The following is a 26,528-nucleotide window of genomic DNA, read 5'->3' on the forward strand; positions in this document are numbered from 1 at the left end:
ACTTCATTCATATGTCTCCTTTAAGCTGCAGCGGACATCTAGCCTAGCTGTTCTGCCCCCTTGCAAGTGTCTAGGTTTTCTTCATTTTCTGTACAGAGTACTTCAGTAAGTTTCTCAGTTTTTCTGATTTGTACTTTTATTAGATGGCTAAAGTTTACAATTCTTCCTCTCCTCCTTTGTCAGTCTCTAAGACCAACTGTCCTATAGGAATCTGCAGTTCAGGGTCTAGGTACTGACATCCTAGGCTAATATCCCATCTCTATTGGAATAGTTCCATTTTTGCCTGGCAATATTTAAAAATTGTTTTTGGAGCCTGGTGCTGTAAGTCACCCTTCAGAAACAGTTTTCATTTAGGTTTAATCCTCTTAATTAACTTGTAATCACTTTTTTATGGAAAGGCAGTAGTTGGACTTGGTATTAATTTACCCTCAGTGGCTTTATTATTAAAATTCTTTGCTGTTATGATGTATTCAGCTTGATTGTCTGGCTTTTCATATTTTTTTTAATCGTGGGCTAATAGGTTTTCAGCAAAATGTATCTTTTGTCCATTCTATATTCTCTTACGATTGAACAAGCCCTCAAAGAATTAGGAACAAACTGATGCTTATGAACTGCAGGAATTACCAGTCATCATACGGAGTCTTGACTGCCACTGGGAATAGAGTCCAAGGCAAAAGTCACCAAAAAATATGCATTTAAAATATGCCTGGTGTTCTGTGCAACTCACACAGGGTGCATTAATGCAATTTCTAATAGAATTCAGAGGAGATTCACCTTACTTAACTTCAAACACCCACAACAGTTACACACCTAACCTAACTGTCTAGATTCCTTTTATAATCAATGGTCTTTTACAGGCCATTTCTAGGGTATGATTCATCTGACCTATTTTAGATCTCTGCTTCAGGATGAGATGAATCATGCTATAGATATCCCTAGTTCTAAAGTTAGGTGGGATGAAATGTACCATTTGTGTCTGTATTTTAAAAAAAGGTCATTATATTTAAAAAATGATAAGTTGCACTATTAGTAACCAAGGAATGAAAGGAGCAAAAAACCTGAATATTTAATTTGTACAAATTTTAGATGATGTGCATTATCAGCATGCAATCTATTACTACCACCTAACAGGCCAATGGTCAGAGAAGGGCTCAAAAATGCTGGGAGGTAGTGAGGCAAAAGCACACACTGTTAAATCCTGTGTTACTTGCATCCTGTGGACAGACAGTGGATTTTAGCCTTTAAATTGTCAATCTGATATTTCTGTGCAAACTTAATTTACTGGCAGAAGAAACCAAACAGAAAATAAGCAATTAAAAAGTCCCACAGCCTAGTATGGAACTACTGAATAAGACAAGTAGTCACCAAAAGACAGCCTCAAATCGATTTAATATAGTTTTGCAAAGCCTTTTATAGAAACACAACTTAAGCAAGATGATTACTAACGTATTGCTGTTTTCTGGGATTGTCCTTGTACTATCATGAGTGTGAATTTACACATTCGTCTTCTGTCAATGCTAAAATTCTTAGATTCCTACATGCTCCTTTCTACAAGAGATATCCTCCTTTCAGGCTTATTATTTCCCCTATTCGAGCTAAAGCTATCTCTTGTTGCCCACTGTTACCAATCATAAAAAAGGGAAGTTTTACAATATTCAAATTTATGCTAATTACATTAATTTTAAAGGACTTAAGCATTTTTGAAGGTATCTTATTTCAGGTTTTTTTCCTTGGAAATTTGAGAAGTATACTGCTTTCCGACCTACCTGAGAGAGGTTGAAAGTAGCAACAGTGCTGTCATCATACAGAAGAATATTAATAGTGTCTAGCGCCCAGGTACTTTCAGCCAAAAGACCAGATTTAAGAGACATCATCACTCTCCAGGCCTCAGGAGTTACTGGAAAAAGAAAGGAGGAGAAGTAAAACAGTATTAGTGCATCCTCGGAGACCGTTAATGAGTTCTGAACGATTAAACTGTGACATTCTGATGCAGAATTTAAATGAAATAGTTACTGAAATACTGGTTAAGACTCTGCTTTCACCACTTAGTCCTGTTCAGTTTTTCTGTAACGGCTGCTCAGCCTTAATACTGGAGAGTAGTTTAACAGGGCCATTCTTCCCATCTTTGCTAAAGCCGAAATAATCATACAAACTTAGGGAAGTTGAATAAACCAAATAATCAGTAAATAAAGGTAGAATACTTTGTCAGGAGTGTGGGAACTTCAAGTATGAGAACTTGAATGTATGAAATGTTACAGGAATTTCAGATAAGAACGTACTTGGGAAAGAACAGGGGGAGAAAGAAACATGACAAATAATATGGAATTAATAAATGGGCCATCTGAAGGAAGCAGAGACTAACTACACAGCAGATGTTCCAGCTTAAGTGGAACAAGAACACAGAAGGCTTTGGTCAGCTAAATGTTGTATTGGTGATTTAACAGACATTCTGAAGGACCTTTCAACGCATATCATTTGGAAATCTGAGGCAAGCTTTGTTTTTAATGCATTTCTGGAGACCTCAGGTCTCCATATAAAATATTACTTTCATTTCATGTCAGATTGTCTGGGATGAGTTTTACCTATCATGCTCACTGATGCATATGCTATTACATTTTTATCAAAGAAGACACTCACATTATAGTTATCAAAGTTAACTATTTGTCAAAATAGTCTTAAACTGTAAAAGAAAATAAAAATCAAAGTCCTTTCTACCAACCTATTTTGGTATTTGGCTTTTGTTTTGATGCTTACCAATATCTTTTGAGGTAATCTTTCGTCTTGGTTTTAAGACTGGTTGGGATGCTTCTACAGAGCCTGGGGGGAAGGTAATTTCTCGCCTAATCGGTGGTGGTTGGGGTGGAGGTCCTGTGACCTGTGACACTGGAACTGTGGGTATAACCTTTTGCATCTTCATCGAGGGTAGGAAAGGAGACTTGCTTGGAGACATACGGTTTTCCAAAGAGCGCTGGAAGGATGCTGGACTTGGAGCTCTAGAGATGTGGTTTGGCATAGAGGGTGGCGTCTGGTAGGATGACTGAGGAGGTCTAGTGATAGGCTGCATGGAGGCTGAGGATGACATATAAGAAGGCTGACGTTGGTTGACATGAGAAGGCCACTGACTCTCGTGGTTTATCCTCTGGTCAGGTACCATCATATCATCAGTGCGATTCATCCCTGGATACGGTGGGGCCTGTGCAGGGCCTCCTGGACCTTGCCTATTCTGGTAAGGGTAAGGCATATCATTTCGTGTTGGCCACATGTTCTGTTGAGGACCTTCACTGGAGGATGATGACTGCATGGGGCCACCAATCATCTGGGGAGGAATTCCATGCTGCTGCATTTGTCCTGGGCCCTGCATCCTCTCCCTGTTATACGGATACGGATACTGTCCCTGCATGGGCCTTCTGTCAGGCCCCGTGTAAGCATTGCTGTACTGGTTATACATTTCCTGTTGCTGGTTGCCATACTGCATGTTATACATATCCCCTTCATGGCGTTTGGCTGGAGGCCCATACATGCCATCCATGTGTCGTTTATAGTTCTGAAAAAGAATTTTTGGAAAGAAGATGTGTCACTTTTACTCCATACACAATATAAATATATTGGCTGAAAGCTCATTTAAAAAGCTGAAGGCACTTAGCTCTCGAAGGATCGTGCTGATTCCAGAGTCAGGCACTTAGTGCTATGGTTAGGCTTGATCCAGTGCTTTCTTTTTAAGCCTCTGTTTTGCTGCACTTACAGCTTATACTAAAAGGAAAGTTATCCTTGGGCTAAATTTTCTTATGCTTGCTCTCATTTGCTCCCTTTCCCTTTCCTTTCCTATCTGTCAGATTAAATTCCACTGGTCATTTCAGACATGCGTGAAAAGGCAATGGTCCTTACCAACTAAAATATTTTCACTTCTTTTTTATGCTTTAGTCTACTATGAAGAAAAATCTTAAAAAATATTAAAACCACTCAGTGAATCTTTTCAGGGACAAGCACTGAATGAACTCTTAAAATAACAAGATATGCTGTAAGCATGCAGGTCTGAAACACTGGATCTTATGACAGGGCGTAAGCTACACACAGTAAATTTATTAGTAGGAGAAAACGTTCTGCTGCATTTGCTACTCTGTGTAATTCCCAGGAACATGGTCTTGTTTGGGCAACCATCCCTCTTCCCAAATCATTCTAATCACATTTAATTTAGTGTGAGATTATTACAGCAAATAGTCACATCAAACGTTCTGTTCTAGTTTATACAGGTTCTTACCCTGCTGATCAGTAATGAATTAAGCAATGTAACTAACAGCTGCCACCTATGGTTTATTCCCTCTTTGTTTCTCACCCTCTGACATGGGGAATGTTGTGTGAGGTAAGCTGTTTTACCTTGGGGGGAGCAGAGTTGTTTTAAACTCATACAAGCTTGTATGTATTTATGTTTAAGACAGCAGAACAAAAAAAACCATGTTGCAGTTTGAGGGGAAGGTGATAAGGTTTGCAGCGGTCCGTAGTTCCTGTGGGAGTTTGTTCCACAGTTCAAACCACACTGAGTGCTCTGAAGCAAAAAATGTGAATTAAATGGGTGATTTTTGAATATATGATCTATGGTAAATTCAAAGTTATGGCTCCCCCGGAAACTGTAGCTCAGTCACATTGCACAATGTATACTAATGTACTAGAGAGTTAAGATCAGATAAAATTCTGTATGTATTCAATGTGGGTCAGTTAAAACAGCTCTGGGATTCATAAACTCATCTTCTAACTTTGGTGCACATAAAACCACAACTACTGTATTGCATGAAAGTATTTTTTTTAAAACTAGCTATAGAGCTGTCTGACTATCTGAGAAATACCTATTTTCAGCCTTACATAAACTACTTGCTGTATTAGATTTGGCCCTTGGGGCCAATTTATACATTAAGAACTGACTTGACAGTTGCCACACCTAAAAAGGTGGTGTTTGTTTTGCCAGAGTCACTAAGAGCGCTTAAAGTAGACACTTGGGAATGAAGCATGTGCCTTTTTAAAAGCACTTCAGTGCTCTTCTGTATGTAGTGGCACCATGCCTAATGGTACCCAATGCTGAGGACAGTGATGCACCTGAACTCCCTCTCCTGTGTAAAAAAGGTTCAGCAGGAGACTGCACAATGTGTGTCTCTCTCCACCAGGGATGTGGAATTCTGAGACCTTGCAGAAGACAAAAAGACACCAACACAGGTCACCTGCTGCTGCATAATAGCTCTTGGGCTATGAGCACTTGTACAGGAATTGAAAAATCTGGCTCAGCGTGCTTCATTAGCCCCAGGAGTTCATGCTCCAAGCACTTCCTTCCCAGGTCGCTCCCTAGCCTTCAGGTTGTAGATAAAGTCTGAAAGGGTCATTCTTCACATTCTTCCTGTACCACTATAGAGTAACATTTAGGAAATCGAAAATAAGCTAGTGGCAACTTAATCTCTAGCTAAATGAAGAAGTGGAATCCTTTGGGAGTGGGAACGAGAGGCTGAGGCCAAGGCCAGGATCCTTGCCCTTCATTCTTCACTGCTTTTTTGCATTAATGCATTTTGCATTCAAGAGTCATTGGACAAAGCATATAAACAGCACTAAGGACAGGGCCAAATCTATTTTCACAAATTCTAGCTATGTCCTTGTTTAAATGAACGTGTAGTTAATATATTCCCTGCATACATTAGCATGAAATATCACAAACTGTTCTGTTATATATCTCTGCAATTTCAGTGCAACCTAAGATCTCCTCTTTGAGGTTCACCCCTTGCCCCGAATTTCCTAGTAAAACTCTATGCTAAACTGAAAAGGACTATCTGAACCTGGTTGAACACTAGCTTGCATTTTAATTTTTATATTATAAGGAAATGCTTTCTATTTTGGAAGCTAACTTCAATTATTGTATGATTAGAAATGAATTAATAACATGCAGGATGAAACTCTGATCCTGTTGAAGTGGAGTTTTGCTATTGACTTAGAAGATGGGTTTTGTCCACAAGGTATTAATGATACACTAACAAAAAAAATATCTTACTAATTATATAATTTGTATTTTCAAAGTTATTACACAGTTAGGGAGACTGGAATGTACAACTGTTTAAACTATTTCTAACACTAATAATCTCCCTTGTGTATTTGTACCATATTATTACTAGAGATAACACGTGGGGAATGTGCCATCTGATCTATATTAAAGATAGGTATCTCATATGCCTCACCCCAGCGTTCTGAGTAATTGAGAGAACTGCATGTTTTACTTTGTTCCAGTTTTCTGTTGGGTTCACTTGGCTGCATGACATTAAGTTAAGGCCCTTCAACCTGCCAGCCAAGCAGCTTTCCTATTTGTTTCTGGAATTGAGGCAGCATCACTTTATTAGCCTACGAATTATACTTTCCCAGTCTGCTGGTTATTAACTTGGGACATTCACTTGATACACATCCAAAGCCACAGAACATCTGTTAAAATCTACGCTCTTCCAGTGTAGTGAACACATTTTTCTATAGCTGCCTATACACTGCTTATCCATATGGGCTGTGATTTTGACCAGAGCTGCAGTGCTCCTCTGTGCCAAAAGACATATATTGTATAAACAGATTTTTGAATGTATACAGAATTTTGGGGTGACATTTATTTAACAAATGTTATGAATATAGCTGTTTTCCCCTCTCCTACCTGCTGCTGTGGATACATTCCAGGTTGATGTCCTCCATATGGTGGCTGTCCTGAGGGAGGTCCTTGTCCTGGATACTGCTGCCCATATGGTTCATGCCTAAAATGAAGCATTCAAATCAATACTTAGAGCTGCTGGAATTTCCAAGCCACCAGGAAAAGCAAAGTGCTCTGATGATCTTGCACCTTGAAGATATTTGCCATTTGGAAACAAGATGAAGGTACAGTGTGGTATGGTCCTGAGCCTGATGTAGAAAGCTCTGCTGGAGCTGGTAGTGCAAGGGAGGAGATAAAGCAGATAGGAAGAAAGGAGAAGCAGTGAAGATGCAACAGAGAGCTTTAGAGGTAGCAGTCAGGAATGGGAACAGGGTATGGTCAGAAAAGAAGTCAGAAAGGCAGCTGCAGCCACTGGGAACCTGTCTTAGGTAGAAAAGCATCTGATTGTTGAAAGGTTGCAAGTCAAAATTCTTGTGTTTTAACAAGTCAGTCTCCAAGCATGCTACTTTCTGGATTATTTAAGAATATAATCAATAGTTAACTGCCGATTTAAAGTGAAATCGTTATTTTAGTGTGATGATAGTGACAGAAAGCAAGTACGCATTTCATTACAGTATGTAACATTTATATACATCATTACGGAGTAAAAACAGTACCCATAATTTTGCTAATGTTCATGTAATTTTTAATTAAAGCTAGATAATGAAGCGTACACATAAGAGGCAGAGTTGCGTTGCACTTGGAAACTTACCTGTGACCTTTACGACCTCTGTGGAGCACTACAGTGCAACTGCAATATTTTTAGCACATCTGAATGAAATTTAGGTTGCTGAAATGAAGTACTTGGAAGGTATTAAGACTGATAAATAACACTGTATTGCAGACCAATATGTCAGTAATTCCCCTCTGTACACTACCAGTGAGAACATATCTACAATTCAAGTATAATTATGGAAGTACTGTATCAGGGAGAGTCAGAGAAACAGAGGACTGGGGAACCTGACATGTTAAAAGAACTAGCGGGACCTAATTTTTCCAAAAGCATAGAAAACTCACATTTTTTGAGAGCTGACCAGAGTGAAAGGAATAGCTGTTCAGTACCTTCTAAAATTATGACATGGATGGAGAGAAATTACCTAATGCAAGTTAAAAGAACAACATAACTGAAGGGAATTGTCTGCAGTTGTCCAAGATGGTACAGGCAATAAGATAAAACTGAGCAAAGGTACATGTATGTTACGCATAAGAGAACACTTTCTAAATGTTCAACTTGTTAGCCACAGGATAACCACAAGCTAGGTGAGGTTGTGGAAGCTTCAGAACTGGTGTCACTTAATGCTGCTCTGGAGAACTTGGGCCTATAAAATATGTTCAGTTCAGTGTTGGGAGGAAGATACACAAGGTAGGATGTATACTCCTTTTCTAACATCTCTGATTCTATGGCTACAATGGCTACACAAAGTCAACCGATTCACCCAAGCCTTCGCCCCCCCCCCCCCCCCGAAACTGAACCAACGGTAAAAGCCTAAATAAGAACAAACAAAACAGAAGTAACACTCCAAGAGGCCACGTATTCTGTCTATGTGCTCTCACAGAGGCTGCCAGAACTCATTAGCTGGTTATTGCAGATATTACAAACAGAGAAATCAGTGTTCACCTTTGCTGGCCAGGGTAACGATTAGGAGAGTACATGCTTGGGTCACTGTTTGAAGGCACCATGTTGCTTTGACCAGGTGGTCCCATACTGCCTTCAGGACCCAGCCCATGATCCGACCTAAAAAATGACAAAGGAAACCTCATTCTGTAAAAAGCACTTATTCGCTAAAATTGCCAACAAAATAAAACAAAACACACCCCTTAAAGAAAACATTCACTTATCACCTTCCACTGGAACCCTTACTCTCACTGACTCCCCAGCAACATGACCCGTTGAACAACATGAATACACTTGTGTTACTCTACACATCTACTACTTCAAACTATTGACTGAAAACTATTCTGCCGTTACACTTAAAAGACCCACACTGCACCACTTTGGCTACCATCAGGAAACAAAAAGTGCAGCTAAAGTACACAGCCTAATGAAAGTCAAAGTAGGAATACAGTGAGAGCTGCAAAACCTACCAGAATACTTAATATTCTCCAAACATTCCCAAACCATTCTGCTTGCTATACCACTGCTTAGACATCAGTGATTTTACTGATTTTTTTTTTTTTCCCCAAAGCCTTTCCTGGGATAAACAAAGGAGGACCAAATTTATTTTGTACTTCACTGAAAGACACACTTACGAGGGTAGTGATGGCCACACTGCAAGACTGGTGCCCCTACAGCTCAGACAACAGACTCCAAACTCTCCAAAGGTAAGTCACTAACAAACCACAAACCAGACATATTTAGGCTGTGCATTTTGTTTTTCATAAAAAGCCACCAACAACTGTTTAGGTGAAAACATGGCCAGAAGACTAACTCAAGTGCTACTTCATGCCATCACAGCCCAGCCGCCAGCTGAAGGCAGCTGTCAAACACACCCTCGTGCTGATCTGCTGCAGCTTGAGTGACTTCTAAGGTGTGATGATTGCTCCTTATTAATTTCTGTGAACAGCTAGACTCAGTCATTACCAATAGTTTGAATCCCAGTGATTTAGTAAGATGCTGTAGGAAATGTAGGCTGCTATGTTCTCTGCAAGATGCAATGGGAAAATGAGAAGGGGAGAGAGAGGATCATTTTCACTAATGGGCTTTCCTTTTTCCTGAAGATTGACTCACCTCCTGTCATAGCCACTTCCATAAGAGAACTGTTGTCGCTGGCTCATGCTCATGTTGGACATTGCTCCAGATGGACTCTGGTTATACATATCTTGTATTCCACTGTTAGGCATTTGTCCAGGGGTCATGAAAGGCTCATTGCTTCCAGGCACTGCAACAGTAAGGGAAATTAAATATATTATTCCGGGTGTTTGAAGATATTGTTCTATTAAATGATGTATTTTAAAATAATGTTCAGATCTCTAACACTGCCGAGGAGAATTAGCTGGTGTCTGACAAGCTCTCCAGGGTCTGATGAAAACACATGAAGCAGCACCACTACCAAGATGATGGATATAATATTAAGGAGCTGCAAGAAAGGAAAGTAATATCCTAAGGAACTGAGCTCATCAGGCACCAGGCAGATTCTTCCCTGTGGTCTTCATAGCTGAAGATGAACTCGCTCTTGTTCTTTTCACCCCAAACAATGCTAAATATGAATTCAAACATAAAGCTTACAGAACAGATGAAAGCAAATCTCATAGTCTGGATTACAAAGCTGTCAGAATCAGGCTCTTCTTTTTTCCCAAAAGCCCTCATACACACATGTATACCATAATTTGGTTATGGAAAAGATACTGTATCCAAATGTAGCTTCTTGAGCAGGATGGGCATATTCTGTGGGTCCAGGAGAAGACATGTTGACCACTATTATCAGATATAAATCCCCAAGCAAACAGAGGAAGAGACTCTATCCTTTAGTCCCTCATAGTAAATACTGAACACAGACATTTCTGTTTCAACAGGATAAATGGGAAATGTATGACAAAGTGCAATAAACCCATTTAATCTCACATAGATATAAAACCTAAAGTGAATCTAAGGCAGAGAGGGTTTTCCCTTCCTCCAACTGTGTTATGGTAGTGTACACAGTCCAGGCAAAAGGATTTAAAGGGAAGGCTTAAAAAAATCACATCGGATTAACTATCTCTTTTAAAGCATCTCTGCACTTCATCACATATCTTTCTTCCCCTGATTTCTGGACCTTTTCTTCCCATTCCTCCCTTTTGCTCCCTTTCAGTTTCCACTTTCTTAATTTCATCTCCTCCATCTGTTCTTTACAGCCATTGTGAGCCCTGCTTGTGTTCTTTCCTCCCACTTTCCTATATACAAGGCACGCAAGATTGATTCATCTTAAGCACGTTTTACAATCTCCACAAAACCATCTGTAGGTTAAGTGCCCAAAAGGGCAAGAGTCAGGTTTGACATTAATTTTAATTTTTGCTTTCTAAAAATAAACAAACTTTGAGTGTGTTTATCACCTTTTGTCAGGGGCTGTCCAAGTGAGAAAAAAATTAGCTTTCCTATTCTGAAAAGTATGTAAACTGAGACAGAGAGCATTAGGAGACTTTCTCAGTTCCGTACAGTAAATTTCTAGTTCAGCCCTACTACAACCAGGCATGTTGCTTCACCACTTCACATTCTAACACTGAAGTCCAGCATCTGATTTGCAGAGTAGCTAACCACTTTCAAGAAACATACGGCATTGCATAAAATCTAACCTTATGAATTTATGCTATTATTTCCTGAAATGTATTCCTACAAGCATTTTTAGGATTCTTTGAAATCTAAAATAAACAGTGTGACTCTGAGGGGGGAAAATATGACCAGACCAGAATGAAACACAATTGCACTGCACCTCTCCTTTTGTTACAAGGATACCATTTTACCAATGGCAAAATCAGCAAAGTAAAAAAATCTCATTCTGACAACTAGAACATCTTGATTACATAGAAGCAGGGAAGAACACTTAAGCTCCCACAAAGAAAATACCTTTTCTCATTCCACCGAAAGGATCTTTATTCGGCTCATATGGCATCCTTCCCATCATATCTGGCATGTTTATTCCCTGCTGGTATGGTGCATTTGGCGTCATGGAGTTTCGCTTCGGGAATGCTGAATCACTTACATCAGAAAAGGGATCATGCACACTAACTGCGCTGTTTCTAGCAGATGAGGAAAAGGAGGCATTAACATCATCATGTATTCATAAGAACTGTGAAAACAGACTGGACTCTAATACACCTAGCCCATGACGCTGTGGCAATGATAGTGCAGGATACACCTGAGGAAGATGTAAAAAACTTTCACAATGGACAATCATTTAAAAAATCTACCCATTTTTTTCCCCTCAAGCTTGTCTGGCTACTTACCTTAAAGATCAGGGTTTTTAATCTAATTCAACTGTGTGTGTTCCTATTACTCATATAAAAGTCTAAACCTTTCCGAAATTTCACTAAGCTGTTTGCCTCACAACCCCAAGGCAGTGAGCACTACAGGTTAATTATATGCTGTGTCAAAATAGTATTACTTTTTATCAGTTTCATATTTATTACCTTTCAAATTTACCAAGCACCCCATTGCTCTCCTACTAGAGGAAAGACTAAACAGCAACACTTGATTTACCTCCCAAATACCATTTACTGTTATGGAGAGGCACTAACCTTTATGGTTGCAGCCAGCTTTATTCTAAAGGTCTTAAAAATTTGGCTTGGAATATGGAGTTTCCCTGATAACTATCAGATTTATTCTTAATGCAAAATAAGATTTTTTTCATAGTGGAAGAAAACTCAATCTGAATTACAGATGATTAAAAAAGGTTCCTGTTATCCTTTCTGCAGTATTACAGATGAAGAAAGAAAGAACCTAAATATATTAAGTTTGGAGTGACTCTGTACAGACTTCAGAACTCAGCTATGTTCCTGCTGAAGTCAACAAGAACTTTTTTTGCTGGACTTCAGTGGGCTAAGGATCCTCAACAAATAGTGAGAAGGCTTCACTTCAGGTTAAGCCGGTCTATGTGACTTACAGGACATAGAACTGAAAGGGATCTCTTGGTTCATCTAATTGAATTCTCTGCTATCACACTTAACTACTATTATTATATACGCTTTTTGCAATTTGAATTTAAGTAACACCTTAAACCCACACAGATTTTTACCCCACTGTATTTATTAGAAGAGCACTCTAGATCCATACTTTTCTAATAATGAGAAACAACCTAAGCAAAGCTGAACAAGCCCCTTTATCTCCCCATTCCCTGATCATCCCACCAGTATTTCTTTAGAATCTATTCCAGTTTGAATTCCTCCTTCCTGTGCAGGAATGTCTGGACCCATATACCAGAGGAGGACAGGGTAAGCAAGGAAAGGAAGGTTGTGGTTCTAAGTTGGTGCTGCTGGGTTCCACCTTCCTCCTCACTCTTCACATATTTCCATGCCCCCTTTTGCTCTGGTGCTTGTCTGATCCTCCTCTGGTGTTTAGAAAGCTAATGCAGTTTCTACTCCTTCCTCCTTTTCCCTCTCTCCTCTCTTAAGGCTCTCACCAGTTCACCAGAGAATCAGATGAGCACCCAAGCAGTTGGGAAAGGGAAAGACTGGCTTAGACTGTTGTAGAACTACAACCCAACAAAAAATGAAGCAAAGCCCTTTTCATACCTGCCACCCTGCATAGGTGTCATCTGTCCATGAGGTGTTGATGCTGGTGTTGGGGGCTTCAAATCGCCTGGCACTTCTGTCATGGAATTACTACCGGTAGATTGTGGAGTCTGTGGGCCTTGCAAGGAACCAGAATTAGCTGTGAAATTAAAGAAGAAGGAACTATTAAAAGGCAGCAGCAAATTCCAGTTGAAATAATAATCATCAAGGAGAGAAACCAGTTCTTCCCCCCATAAGCCTGCTAATACCGTATATATCTCAGTACTTTATAACTTCCCCCAAATCCTCTGAGATCAGGATATGCTGTGCAGTAATAGCCATCATCTTTCCTAGAACCATGAATTTAATCTGCTGCCTGAAGCAACATGAATAGAAATCATCGAGATGAAGGAGCATTTAAATCAGAGGTCAGAGATACAAAGTTAATTGTCTATAGTTTACAACAGAGTAAATGAAGGTTGTTCTTTGGCACAGCTTCTTTACATAATCACTATCACAACACATACATTTATAAGGCAAATTTCAGCCAGAAGCTTTTCCTCACAAATTTAAACTGCTATATTAATATAAATTCATCATCTCATTTATCACTAAAAGGCAGACATTTCCATGGTGAAACATGGCAAATGATTAGTGGCACACTGCAACCCCATGGCATCTTTGAGACAACGTGGTAGAAGATTGTATTTAAGAAATGCAAAAGGCAAGCTAGGATAAGAAGGAAGTGATCACTGAAGGCAGAATTTGAACAGAAGTTTATAGCTAACACCCCTAATAAAACTGCAAAAATAGCAATGGACATCTTAAAATGAAGTTAGGCTCATTGTAGAGCATATGTAACAAGACCAGGTCAATTCTGCAAAGCACCTATTTCATCTGCAAAAACTTCTATGTTGAGATCTCAGAAAGCGACAGAGTACATGCAGTACTGTCCTCCTCAACCACGGTAAATAGCTATAGTCTTGATATGACAATGAGCGTAGAAAAGCGTGTAATGTTCTATTCTGATGAGACTGAGCAGTATTAAGGGCATTAAATATCCTTTATCATATATGCTAATGATAAAATACAACCAGACCAGTCTTTTAAAGTAGGCACTGAACTATTTTCATATGACTACTGAGAAGAAGCACCCCCCCCCCAACCACAAAGATCTAATGTAATAGTTTTCTTATTTAGAAGGTGGTAAGTGGGAATTAGCAACAACATCTAAGCCTTGGATCTGATTTGCCTTGCAGCAGAAATTCTACCCAAGAACCTGTAGGATTCACATCTTCAGATACAATTGGGAAAGAAATTACCAACAGAAAAAATTCACAAATCTAATAGAAAGACAGGGCTTTGGCTTGAGAGGTCCTTCTTTTTTATGAACTGTCATGTAAGCATTTTATAGTGCCTGACTATCTACATTCAACAACCAATTAACAAAACTTTATAAATTACTGTTAGAGGGAAAATTGGAACAAGCAATATGGGCTTTTCTTCTCTATGTGAAAGAGAGAGTAGTTTATAATTGACTCAGAATCTTAGAACACTCATCATCTTGACAGGCAGAGCTTGTTTTTAACTGAAGAACACCTTTTTTATATGTGTTTCATTTATATCTGTAACACATGTTCCACTATCTGGAAATCAGTCTCAGTAGCAAGTGCATATGTAAAATCCACATTGCGTAGACCACATTGTTCTTGTCCTCAGCATTCTGAGGCATGTTTGGATTATGCTCACATAGTAATGAGGTTCAAAAAAAGTTTAAGAAAAGCTCTCTGATTGCATTAATGCAGTAACAACAACATTTGCAACAACTAATGCTACAGTTGACTGAAGGCTTTAGTGCCATAATAAAGCCATATGATAATAAAAAAAATCATCATGTTCACATAAAATGAGCCCTTCGTATACAGGACCCGAGTGAACCAAAATCATTCTCCTGCCCTTGAGCTTTAAACACAATTCTAGATTACTTCTAAAAACCTTGAAAGCATTTCTGACTTAAACCACACATTGTCACATACCATCTTGTTATATTAGAACCATGTAAGTAAACGTCTTCGTGTATCCATATACTTAATGTAAAATACGGTATTGCCTAACCCTGCATATTTCTCTTATGGTGGGCTATTAAGCAGAAATAAAGTTCTTCCCTATGCTACCTGCGCAAGAACTTAATTCATATCTAAAGCAAACCTAAAAAACCAAGTATTTTTTCAGTATTTATAGGCTGCATGAATACACAATCTTTATTATGAATAACAATGTGTTTTATATAATCTTCTTATATAAGGAAAAAGCAAAAAGAAGATACCCAACTGAGAAACTACAAGTCAAATTTCTAACTGCTGGATGGTGGTTATAGGGTTGGTTATTATTCCCCCGCCTCTTTCTAAATGACTGATTATAAATAGCTGAAAAATGGAAGGCAAATGCTAGCATGAGAAGTGCAAAGTTTCTGGTACTGCTTTGTTAATATGCTTTGCTCTTGACCTCCATTGGGTCAGGGACAGTTCTACAGAACAGGGACTGCAAATGTTTCAATCTCTGGATTAAGTCATCAGCTACCAAGAGCCCAAGTGCGGATATGACCTACAAGCAACTGCAAAGACAATTATTTCTATGTCATACGCTCACAGGCTGCTGAATAGTTCATCTATACTTTAATAATAGCATCAATGTAAATAGCACATTCCTTGAGAGGAGTAAGTATGTACTCTTCCTAGTGACTGTTGGTACAGCAGGTACAATTTTTTTAAGCAACTTAACTTTCTCTTGTAGGATGCTATTTTCAGTACCTTTGCAAGCTTCAGCAAAATCCCCTCAAGCTAGTTTTGTTTTTGAAATTTTCAGCTGGAATTGGCCAGCTTTTTCTAAGAATATGCCTTCAAAAATATATGATGCTCTTCCATTGTCCCCAAAACAGGAATATTTTTTAATGAGTCTTCCAAGCCCAGCACGTGTTGGTCACCTTTTTCACACACAGCACCATACACAGTTTGACGAAGAGACTTGGCGGTAATGCTGCGTGACTTGCCTGTGACAGGGAAAGTACTCTTGCTGTTCCAGTGTTTATTCTGATTTGGTCAAATAAATTTGTGAAAAATAGCTTTTTATATGTAGAGATTATTATCTTGCTACATTCACTGCTTGGTTTTCTGCAGATCCTTTTTGTACTTATTTCAGGCTGTGAGTGAGCAGGACTCTTACTGTAATTCAGCTCCTGGGTTGATCTGGGCAGCGCTGAATATAGAGCTGAGCACAAGAACCTACAGCCAGGAAGCCACCCTGCACAAGCTCTCATGGTTACAACTGGAGGTTGGCAAGCAAAGGCAGGGGTTTCTGGCCATCAACAGAAAAGGAGAATAGGAGAATGACAAGGAGACTGGGAACCTGGAAAGGACCTGGATGCTGCTGAGGTCAGATTAGAATTTGAGATGTCTGAAAGTTGCATGGACATGGTACTATCCACAAGGAACACCAAGAAAGCCCAGAAAATGTACCTAATGAGAGTTCAAGTATGGGGAAAGTACCATAAGTGCCTGGATAGAGACAAAGCGTTCAATACTAGGAAGAGTCCAATACTGGACGTATGAGTGGAATTAAATTTTGCATAAGAGGTTCTTAGATGTGTGTTCCTTTTCAGAGAGATTCTGTTTAGAGATGCTGATTTCCAGCTAAGCAGAACATGTAGGGCAACAGATGAGATCATATAAAGGGCTATACATGGCAGAACTTAGAAAACTGGCACCTAGAATGAGCAGATATTCATGCTGTAAAATTTTTGGTAGCCCTGTTCCTCTTCTGTAGAATGGGAATCATACTACTCTTCCTCTCAGCTGGGTATTGCAAAGGCTGGTTAATGCTCCTTAAAGCCCTCCAATACAGTTGTAGTGAAGATGAGAAGAATCAAGGAGTGAATTTATAACCCTCTGCTTGAGTCTGGCAGAAAACTGTGGCACAAGTAAGGGCTGTGTATGGAAAAGTGAGGATAACACAAAATACTGAATAGGTCCTCAGTCACTGAGCTCTGTTTATTCCATGCACTGAGTGACACAGACAATGTCAATGTGACTGCATCATTCAGTGTATTGAACTGTATATGCACAAGGAAACATAATTAAGGTTGCAAAGATTATATCTCACTGTTGGCATTTCCTAATTTTTGAGCACTTGACTTTGCATCACAGCAATATATTTCTAACAGTTTTTGGATACAGCATCTGCACACACGTTAAATGCAAACTAGTTCTGTTCTCTCACACATGCATTGTACACACATCGCTATTAGCGATGTTTTCTAGTTAAAGAATATGAAAACAACCCTCCTCTCAGTAAGAAAGTACCTTATTCCTTTTTTCATGTTTCACCTTAAATTTTACATTTGCTAAGATGCTCTCTGAAATTATTACATCTATCCTTGCAAGCTTTTTATTATCGTAGATGTTTAATTTTGATTGTGGACATCCAGAAGTGCTTCATAAGCTTCAGTATTAAACAAAGAACTAAGAAGGAAGACAAGCAACAATGTTCTTTTAGAACAGGTGATCTCTGCTTACATGATTCTGTTGTTGACTTGGGGATGTCCAGGAAAAAAACCTATGTGTCCACAGTTACTGAATTTTTCATCTCACATCCACACCCAAGCAACACTTGTCTTTCAAGTGTCATAACAGATTTGTAAGAATATGCTTTTACCAATATAAAATCCATCCAAAATGAAATAAAATTAACATCTTTGTCAGTGAGAAGGTGAGGTCCTACAAACTCTTCGACAGTTCACTCAACGGCATGCGTTATTCTTGGCAGCATGGAATTTCAGCACTGGTGTGGCTTTTTCCTTGCAAAGCCTGCGTGGCAGTAAGTACTGCTTTCAGGAAAGATGCTTTATTTACCAGAACAGAAATATGCAGTTAAAAAAAAAAATTAAAATCTTTCTCTTGCCAGCAATTTTTTTCCCTTCAGAGAAAAAAAGGAAGAAAGAAAGAAAGAGAAAGAAAGAAAGAGAAAGAAAGAAAGAAAAGAATGCAACCTCTTGAAACGCCATTAATATGAGGCCTGACATGCTCTCTAGGATATCCCTACCTTTTGCCAGAAGCTACAAATGTATACTCTAAAGTAAACAATGGGAAGGTTACTGAAGGTTAAGTACATTCACATACTTGAGAGTGAACAGCCAGCCGCCACGCTGGGAAGATAATTTACACAGCACGAACCCAGTGCCCCAGTTAGGCCAGGCTGGGGGCCGCTGGCTGCGGCAAGGCCCCCCCCCGAGCAGGCGCGGGTGCAAGCATGGGGGCGCCTCTGTCTGTCTCCTTGTCCACCCCTCCCGACCCCTCGCCCATCCATCTTCCATGGGGATTCCCTCGCTGGCCTCATGACACACTCCATGACATCACCTGCCTGCTAATAATAGCACTTCAGTCAGCCACACGCCAGCAGAGACGGATGGGTTTGGTTACAGACGCACTCACTGAATGGCTGTGTCGTGTGGTGGTGTGTCGCGTCCCCCCCGCCATCCCCCTCCCCAAGTCTTGTTTCTCTGCTGCCAAGGAAACGCAGGGAACACACTCTTGGTGCGCTCTTGCTCCAACACAGGCGCACAATTTTCCAGGTTTGCTGTAATGAAATCTCCGTTGACATCAGGGCCAGCTGCTGAGTGTTACTGAGGAGCATCCTCAGCTGTACCATCCTGCTCATTCAGTATAGGATAAATGCTCCGTCTGTAATTTTGAAAGTCATGCATACATAACTGCAGACTGCAGCTAAGAATTTACAGTGCCAGAGTACAGCAACGGAAAATAACTCCTTCACGCTGATGTTCCTTTGAAATTTGTCCTCTGGCACCCATTAATGCTTAGCATAATGGCCCCCAGAATTATTTTCAGTTTAGAACTTGCCACATAATTTGTGCATACGTTGGTCAAAACTATCAAACACGCATGACAGGAAGAGCATTTTGTCTTTGCACCCACGTCTGGAAAGCACTGGAGTCCTAGAAGGATGCTTACAAAGACCTACAGCGCCTCTCTCCCTAGAAGGGATTTTCTGTGCAGCAAAAGAGCAGTTAACAGTTGACATGGAGCTTGGCACGAACCCAACAATCAGGACATAAGGCCAACAGGGGTCCCCTAATAGCCAGCCTGTCATTAGGCATCTGCTGCTGGTCCTCGCTGCTGACGGCATTACCTGACCCCGACAGATGTAAGCTGGGATACAAAGGCCTCAGCCTACCACAAGCACGTCTGCAACTTGCACGGTCTCAGAGCAGTGCAAGCCACACTAAAACACGTTCAAGGCCCCCACCTCTCCCTGGGAGTTTTATGAGAGAGCAGAAGAGGCTCTGACAGTAGTATGAAGCCAGAACATTTATTAAAATAGGCAGGTAATCCTACCCCTAACACCTTGGCGACTATGCAAACCTCTGCTGAACAAAGCCAACCAGCCTGTCACTTTGCTGCTCTACTCTCGCTCCTTTTTTCAGCTTTTGATAATTGCTGACACTATCCTGAACTGCACTGCACATAACACTAAATTATTCACTCCTATACATACCATTTACCTCATTAATGATGTTGTAAAAAACAGGAGTGATGGGAGAATCTCAAATACAGTGCTACAAGCAAAAGGATTAACACACAGATCCAGACCACTGCCTTCGCAGTCCCACAGATTTGACTTACACATCACATCCTTTCCCTGACCGGGTTCTTCTACAGGAATCTCCTCACTGTAGTTGTAGCACTCTGCTGCCTAGCGTTCTCTCTATGATCGCATTCTAAAGGTCATCTGTGAGGCAGTCACATAACCACCCCTTGGATGCGGGACATCTGCAACAACTGGTTTGCTCTGAACTGTGTGTTACCGTGCTTCCACCTTGCATAACATATACCTGGGCACTGCATCCACAAGGGAACTGAATTCTTCTCTGTACCAAGAAGGCTGCCAGTCCCTATATATTCTTATATATATTCCCTATATATTCTTAGGAGCAAACAAAAGATTTAGTTTCAAAAGTTTTATGAGGATGAGCTGATTTTTAAACTCTCATGACTCTGATTTCACAGCATCAGCTAGTTAGAATTGGACAAAATCAAACACCCTCCTCTCCCAGACAAGTCCCCCTGCTTTTTTATCAGAATTAACTTCAGCTCTAATACTGCTAACTAGTTCTCTGCGAATGGATTTGGCTTCAAAGCGGCTCTGCCTACACTGAGCTAACTGCGCAACAGAGGCTAATGGTTAAAGCAAGGACCTTCGGAGGCTACTGTTTCTTGTTGTATTGGGCTCCTGTTCCCTCTGAATGCCAAAGAGTAACAGATTATCTAAAGTACATGTACAACTCTACTTCTTTTGTGCAGTTAAAATGTTAATGTTGTTATATACTAAAGGAAAAGAAAAAAGAAAAAAGAAAAAAGCTGACTATTAAAGAGAACAGGCTTGTTCTCTCTGCAGCATCTATACCTCAGCGGGATTTCATGTACTAAAGCTGATACACACTGGGAAAGCCTTTCTCCGTACAGAAGTGCAGTCCATTCAGTGACACGAGCTCTTTTCTCCCAAACAAAACAAACCTTGAGATCTTTGCTTGCTTCCCCCTCTTCTAGTCTCTATGTCCTGCTGTGTTTTTATTTTAGAAAAATAGTTTCAGTTCTCCTCATAGACAGCTTGCTTGAATGTTATGATAAATTTAAACTTGGACTTTTTGCCATTTTCATCTGTACTGTCATGCTGCAAAAGGACCCTCTAAAAATGGTGTGTCTGAGCTTGCTATTCTGTTGTTTCAGGTTTATGTATTTAAATAACAATTCTTCATCTCAAAATTCAGTCAGTTTATGGCAATCATCCCTGAACCAACTACTGAGAGCAGTGTTGGAGGGAGAGGGGTAAGGGAGGAGGGAGCAAAGCAAAATACTCTTTCATTTTTAGTACTGCTGTTTAGTTTTAGAAATAGATGAATTTCCTCTTTGCCCTCCTTAACAAGTCTAACAGTTTCAGCTCCCCTCACCAGCCTTCTCAGGACGTGACAGGCACGTCCAACATCTTTTGTTTTTTGCAGTGGTGCTCGTTCAGGACACTCTACGCTCATTTCAGGCAGATCAACACTTGAGCTATAGGCCTCACTCATAGTACCAAGTATCTTCCCCCATCTTCTAAACTTGCCTTGCAAAGTAACCTCGTGTCTATTAAATAATCAGTGTTGGGGTACCTGATAACCCTAGGTGTTAACAAGGTGGAGGAAATATTCAGGCTACTACAGAAAGAGATGTACCTAGAAGATTTTAACTAAACACTCCCTAAAATCCTTACACTGAATACATCAGGCTGAAAAAGATTTAAGCTTTATCACCTTTATCTTTTTCTGTACTGACAAAGCACTATCAAAACAAATCATCTTGTAAAAGCTAGAACTGTATCATATGGCTATAAAGGTCTTTGCAATCTTCTGGTATCCTCGACATGAATTCTCAAACTAGAGCCATGCAGCCTGCAAACTGCCTGGAGAGCTTGCTGGGTCCCTGACTTGCCACTTCCCATTTTCAACCGGTGAACTGCACTAACAGAAATTAAGAGTATTTAATACTTTCCTAATACTGCCTTCTAATGCAGGAAACTGCTGTAAACATTCCAGGAGTTATATTCTTTTGCCAATGAAAGAAGGTGGTCTGCGTAACAGGAATTGTGAAGGTAGGTATTAAATTTATTTTGTTGGTCAGAAAAGCCTAATAACCAGCAAATCAAAGGAAATACTTCCTCTTCCATGGGTAGTCCAAAAATCAGCATCATAGACAAATACTTATTACACCTTTTCCCATGTACTTAAAATGTTACGACTGAAGAATGTTCCTGCCTTGAGTATCACTCGCGACTATCCAATCTTGAGAGTCTTAAGCTGAATTAATTTAGAACGAAAACAGTGTGGTTTCAAACATGCACATGCAAGAAGAACAGCCAAAATCAAGCGTTTCCAGTTCCAATTTTTCAGACGAGAAGATAAAGACAGTGATGCTAACGACTTATCTGGCATACAGGATTAGCAACAAAAGAACAGAGAGCATGCCTCCAAACTACAAGGTCTGGCAGTGGGGATACACCATACTCTCAACTCTCTCCATCTGCCACACATCGAACATGAGCTGTATCAGAGCAAGCATCTGAGACCCACGGGTCACTCCTGCATCTGCCGTCTTGACTCCAACTGAAGCTTTACTGACCAACAGTTGCGTTCCAAATGTACCAGACTGATCTTTAGACAAACGGATGGTCCTTTTAGTACTGGTTGCCTCGTGTCTTACAGCAGAAGCACATCCGTACAGAATGCTGTTCTTTTAACTATGCCAGTGCAACTCTGAGTATTAAGGACGCTGGCACGCACCTCTTCGTGTGTTGGGAGTGAGCAATGACAAAGTAGACACACGACTGCAGATGACCCTTCAGAGTTAAATCTGACTTGATTCAGGAGCTAGCTCCAAGTTTGAAAACAAGATGGCAACAACATATCTTTGTCGATTGTCCAGCATTAGCAAGACACCCTTGTAAATATATAAACTGCAACCCAGTGAGTATCTTTCACAGTCAAAAAATGGTTGTGTAAGAGGCTGCAGTTTTTTTGACTTACCAGGAGATGGCGGCTGAATCTTAGGTTGTTTCTTAGTATCTCCAGTGCTGAAGACTTCTGGAGGGGGCTCCTCCCCTCGTTCAATCTTGCACTCGAAGGCAAACAGGTACTGAATGTATTGTTTTTTCAGGGAGCTGGCGGCGCTGCTCGAAGTGCCAACGTTCAAGGTGGTTGCCAGCTCACGCCACTTCTTGTTTTTATTAACCTAGCAAAATAAATGGCAGAACCATTGGTTTGCAGCAAAGTGGTTTGTTTAAGTCAGGAGACAAAAAGGGGGGGAAAAAAAGGGGAAAAAAAAAGCGCACTTAATGTCTTCGTTTACTTTTTTTATCTTCCTCTTTTAACTAATGCTCATTACTCCTACATGCAATAATGCATATACAGCATTTACAGTTATAAAACCATTAAGGAACCTGCTGAGAGCTACATAAAAAGCTTTGCTTGTGGAGAGTCTTCTGCATGGTGCATCTTGTAAATGCCTTGCACTCTTCCAGGGCCTACGCTCTTCAGGTAGCAATCCATCCTCAAGCACATTCATGCTCATTCTCCCCCTCTCCAACACCCATCCATGCCCACCCCATTCTAATTAAAAAGCAGCTTCTAAAAACTAATTTAGAAAGCAATAAAGTGTTATTCTGCAGTTTAAGTGTTTGAGCATTGATACGAAAAATAAATTTTTCTCCAAAATAGCCACCAGCTGTCAAACAGTTCAGCCTGTAATTCCTGGTTCAAGTCCTTTCACTTTAGGGCTTCTTGCAGGGACAGATCAATGATCCTTTGGCTGGATGAGAGGCAGAGTGAAGCAAGGCCCCTTAATTAATTAAGGCAGACTTCAGACACACAGGACTAGTCTAGCAATACTCTGTATTACAGTGCCAAGTGCACAACTCCACTGCGAGTCTTGTTTGCAGTGTAAGGCTGAGAATATTGAAAGACTCTGTTCATGAGTTCCTCAAACACAGCTGATCTGTAGCAACAGCAAAGTTCATCTGTCATCCTGGATGATGCTGCTGGACCACTCATAGCAGCCAGTATTTTTGCTGTACTACCTGATGCCCCAAAGTTCTTTCAACCACTGGTGCAATTGCTGGGTATGATGCAAGGAGCGGAGGCAGCACTGAAATAAACTGGCTTTAAATGCCTGAGCATCTCAGCTTTTGTTGGGGAAGAATCCTGATTCTTTCCTGCCATGATGACTGCTACTTGCCCTGAGGCCTGAAATTGTAATGACTCCAACTTAACTGGTACAGCTACAAAAGTTATCATTAGCCATACTGCTCCTAAGCCTGCGTGCCAGCAAAGGAAACATTTCTTACATTTCTCTCCGTGTTTAATAACAGTGTAGCTGCTGCCAGTCAGCAGAGATCTTTTGGGGAGACCACTGATAGCAAGCAGGTTGGCACGGCTAGGCGAAGCTATTTCTCTGGTACATCCTGCAAGAACCCAGGAGTTAAAGGAGAGGAGATTTTCATAAACTGCCCCTGTTGAGGCTTGAAATCCAGTTACACAGCCCTTTGTGCCTACTGACTTACAGCTAAGTGGTGCATAATAACCACATCGCATAATGCAAACAGCAACATTCACGCCTAAATGCCCAGTATATTGGCATTTAAAAGAAGACTGCCAACAGCTGGTCTGTTCACGTTGGGACCCCATCAATTGCAACCACTGACAGAAAAGATGCACCCCTGCCCCACAGCTCCACTCCCTGCCTCCCTCCAGGCAAAATCATAAGATGTGGAGTGCAGCAGTTGGAGCAACAGCTTTTTTAGGAGAGCATCACGCAGATGCATTTAAATAAACCACAGTAAGCAAAGGTCTCCACCTCTCAGTAGCCCCAAACAGATAAATGTGATGATCATTCGTGCGGGCACACCAGCAAACCCAGGAGCTTATATTTTCAGTGTCAATTTTTACCAGTAGTGAAGCACGCACATTTGTAACTCAAGCCCTTTCAAAAAATCAGTCGAAGTGAACAGCATCTATTCTTTGGCAACGTATAATGTCTGTCACTGCAAATCAACACTGAGTGTCCCAAAATAAAATAAATTTCCATAATAAGCAAACATGAATGACTCTCTAAAATATCCCATCTGCCCCCCGTCTTGCTTAATTTTTGATGCTAAGAGTCACGCTATGGACACAATCATGCTGTATGAGGCAGAGCAGCTGCATGATACGATTTACCTGTAATAAAGTTTCTGAGCTAAAAGTAATCAAATCTTTATGATGCTGGGGGGCATGAGCTGATCACTAAAAATGTCAGGATAACATCTCTTACCCATATACAGCATTTAACAACTGGCAAGGTGAACTGTATTAGGTTTCTCTGCCTTCCTTTAATAGCAGGAATAGGTAGAATCTCTGGACTTGAAGGGCCAATGATGTAATTCAGTAGTCAAATCCTACGTTATGAAGTGTACTATTACAAATAGCATTGAAAATGGTACTAATTGATGTTGGACATTTCTTTCTTGAACTATCCACACAGATTATTACAAATATGCTCTCTGAGGACCTAATTTGTTTGCCATATTTTTTAGTTCAGATGTTGTAATCAGCATAAAGTTATATATATTTAAATATTAAATATTATCTGGTTTGTATTAAATATAGTGTATACATATTTATCTTGCAAAGCACCGAACATCCACAAACGTTCTTAAATCCACAGAAATTATGGGTCTCAGCACTTTAGAGTAGCTTCTAGTACCTAGCCAGAGTGATCCTCTAGATACAAAGGATGCTTTGTAAAAGCACCAGGCAAGGACAGTTGACTTGGAATACTGAATCTGAGGCTGCAAATACTGACCATTTTCTCCTGCTTTCCCTTTTGATGGTGGTAGACAGTGTAAGTCTTACAAAACTCACAAGTAATTTCCAAACATCCCTTTCCAAGACTTCCAGTTAACTGGTGAGAATGCAAACCAAAGCTTCTCAGCTTATTCTCAGCATTTCCTGCTTTCATTTTCCATCATCTCAATTACGTAGTTCACCTTCTCCTTGCAATCATTATGTTTGTAAGGCAACCCAAAATATCCTGTAAGCATTTTCCAAACACAGGGAAAGCACGGTCCATGTCTAAGAAGCAAATGTACTATATAGCAACAGTCAGAGATGAAAGGTTTGGAATGAAGGACTATGTTTCAAGAATGTATCTGCCACTTCTCTGGAGAGATGAATCGATTTGTCCTAGAGCCAGTGGCCCTACCTGGGAAGGATGGATTTCAGAATAACCTTTTTCTTTCAGCTCTATCATCTGTTTCTTACTTGTAACTTTGATCCAATGGCCTTTTCCTCTTTTCTTCTCTTAGTGGCATTACCGGATTCCCCTGAACAGGTAATGATTCCATCTGTCTATAGCAACGGTCAATTCTAATTCAAATTGTAGAGTTTTAGGGCCATTACACAGCCCAAAATGAACTCCAGACAAATATTAAAGCATGAAACTATCTTCTTCAACAATGTTGTCAGGACTGAAAATGTCATGGTGTAACCAGCAGCAAATACACTAGGAAAAACCATGTATCGCCTGTTGAAAAGGTTCACTTTCAAGCACCACTTCTCACCTGTGCTAAACCTCCGATCTCTTTGACGCAGACATAGAGCCTGAACAGGTCCAGGGGCTTCTTGCCCACAGCTGGCAGGCTGGCCACGGGCGTACCCCTCTCCTCCATGAACGTGAGGTACCGATCTACCCACATCTTGCGCTCCGGCTCATTTCCTAGCTCATAGACTTTAGTGATCTTCTCTCCAGTTGTGGTAGAGGAACTTGATTTCTAAATTGCAAGAAGAAAAGAAAAGAGTTGGGGGAAGGGTGGGAAGGGGAGGGAAAAGAAAGTAAGAAACTCACAACATTGAAAAAGAGAAGATGTCAAACAAACTAAAGCTATTACACAACAGTCAGGAATGAAGGCTACTAGTTCAGGCACAAACAGTACATTCTGTCCATATACGGAAAATTCAGCTTTCTAAATAAAGGGCCCAAACTCCCCATTTTCATATTTCTTTCACTGA

At 40.3% G+C, this 26,528-nt stretch overlaps 1 protein-coding gene across 10 annotated transcripts in view; it reads right to left on the bottom strand.

Moving 5' to 3' along the window:
* ARID1B (AT-rich interaction domain 1B) overlaps window positions 1–26,528 on the bottom strand; it is a 336,972-nt gene that overhangs the window by 3,366 nt on the left and 307,078 nt on the right. For 5 of the 10 annotated variants that reach the window (XM_075748343.1, XM_075748346.1, XM_075748347.1 and 2 more), the window contains 9 exons: window positions 26,081–26,290; window positions 22,512–22,716; window positions 12,902–13,040; window positions 11,238–11,410; window positions 9,426–9,576; window positions 8,316–8,432; window positions 6,665–6,761; window positions 2,755–3,544; window positions 1,767–1,897 (listed from right to left, as the gene is read on the bottom strand). In XM_075748343.1, the coding sequence (XP_075604458.1) occupies window positions 1,767–1,897; window positions 2,755–3,544; window positions 6,665–6,761; window positions 8,316–8,432; window positions 9,426–9,576; window positions 11,238–11,410; window positions 12,902–13,040; window positions 22,512–22,716; window positions 26,081–26,290 (2,013 nt within the window). The remainder of the gene's footprint in view (window positions 1–1,766; window positions 1,898–2,754; window positions 3,545–6,664; window positions 6,762–8,315; window positions 8,433–9,425; window positions 9,577–11,237; window positions 11,411–12,901; window positions 13,041–22,511; window positions 22,717–26,080; window positions 26,291–26,528) is intronic. The other 5 variants (XM_075748351.1, XM_075748349.1, XM_075748350.1 and 2 more) reach the window with 1 other exon arrangement.

The sequence above is a fragment of the Balearica regulorum genome, chromosome 3 (genome assembly GCF_011004875.1).
Source record: "Balearica regulorum gibbericeps isolate bBalReg1 chromosome 3, bBalReg1.pri, whole genome shotgun sequence".
NCBI lineage: Eukaryota > Metazoa > Chordata > Aves > Gruiformes > Gruidae > Balearica > Balearica regulorum.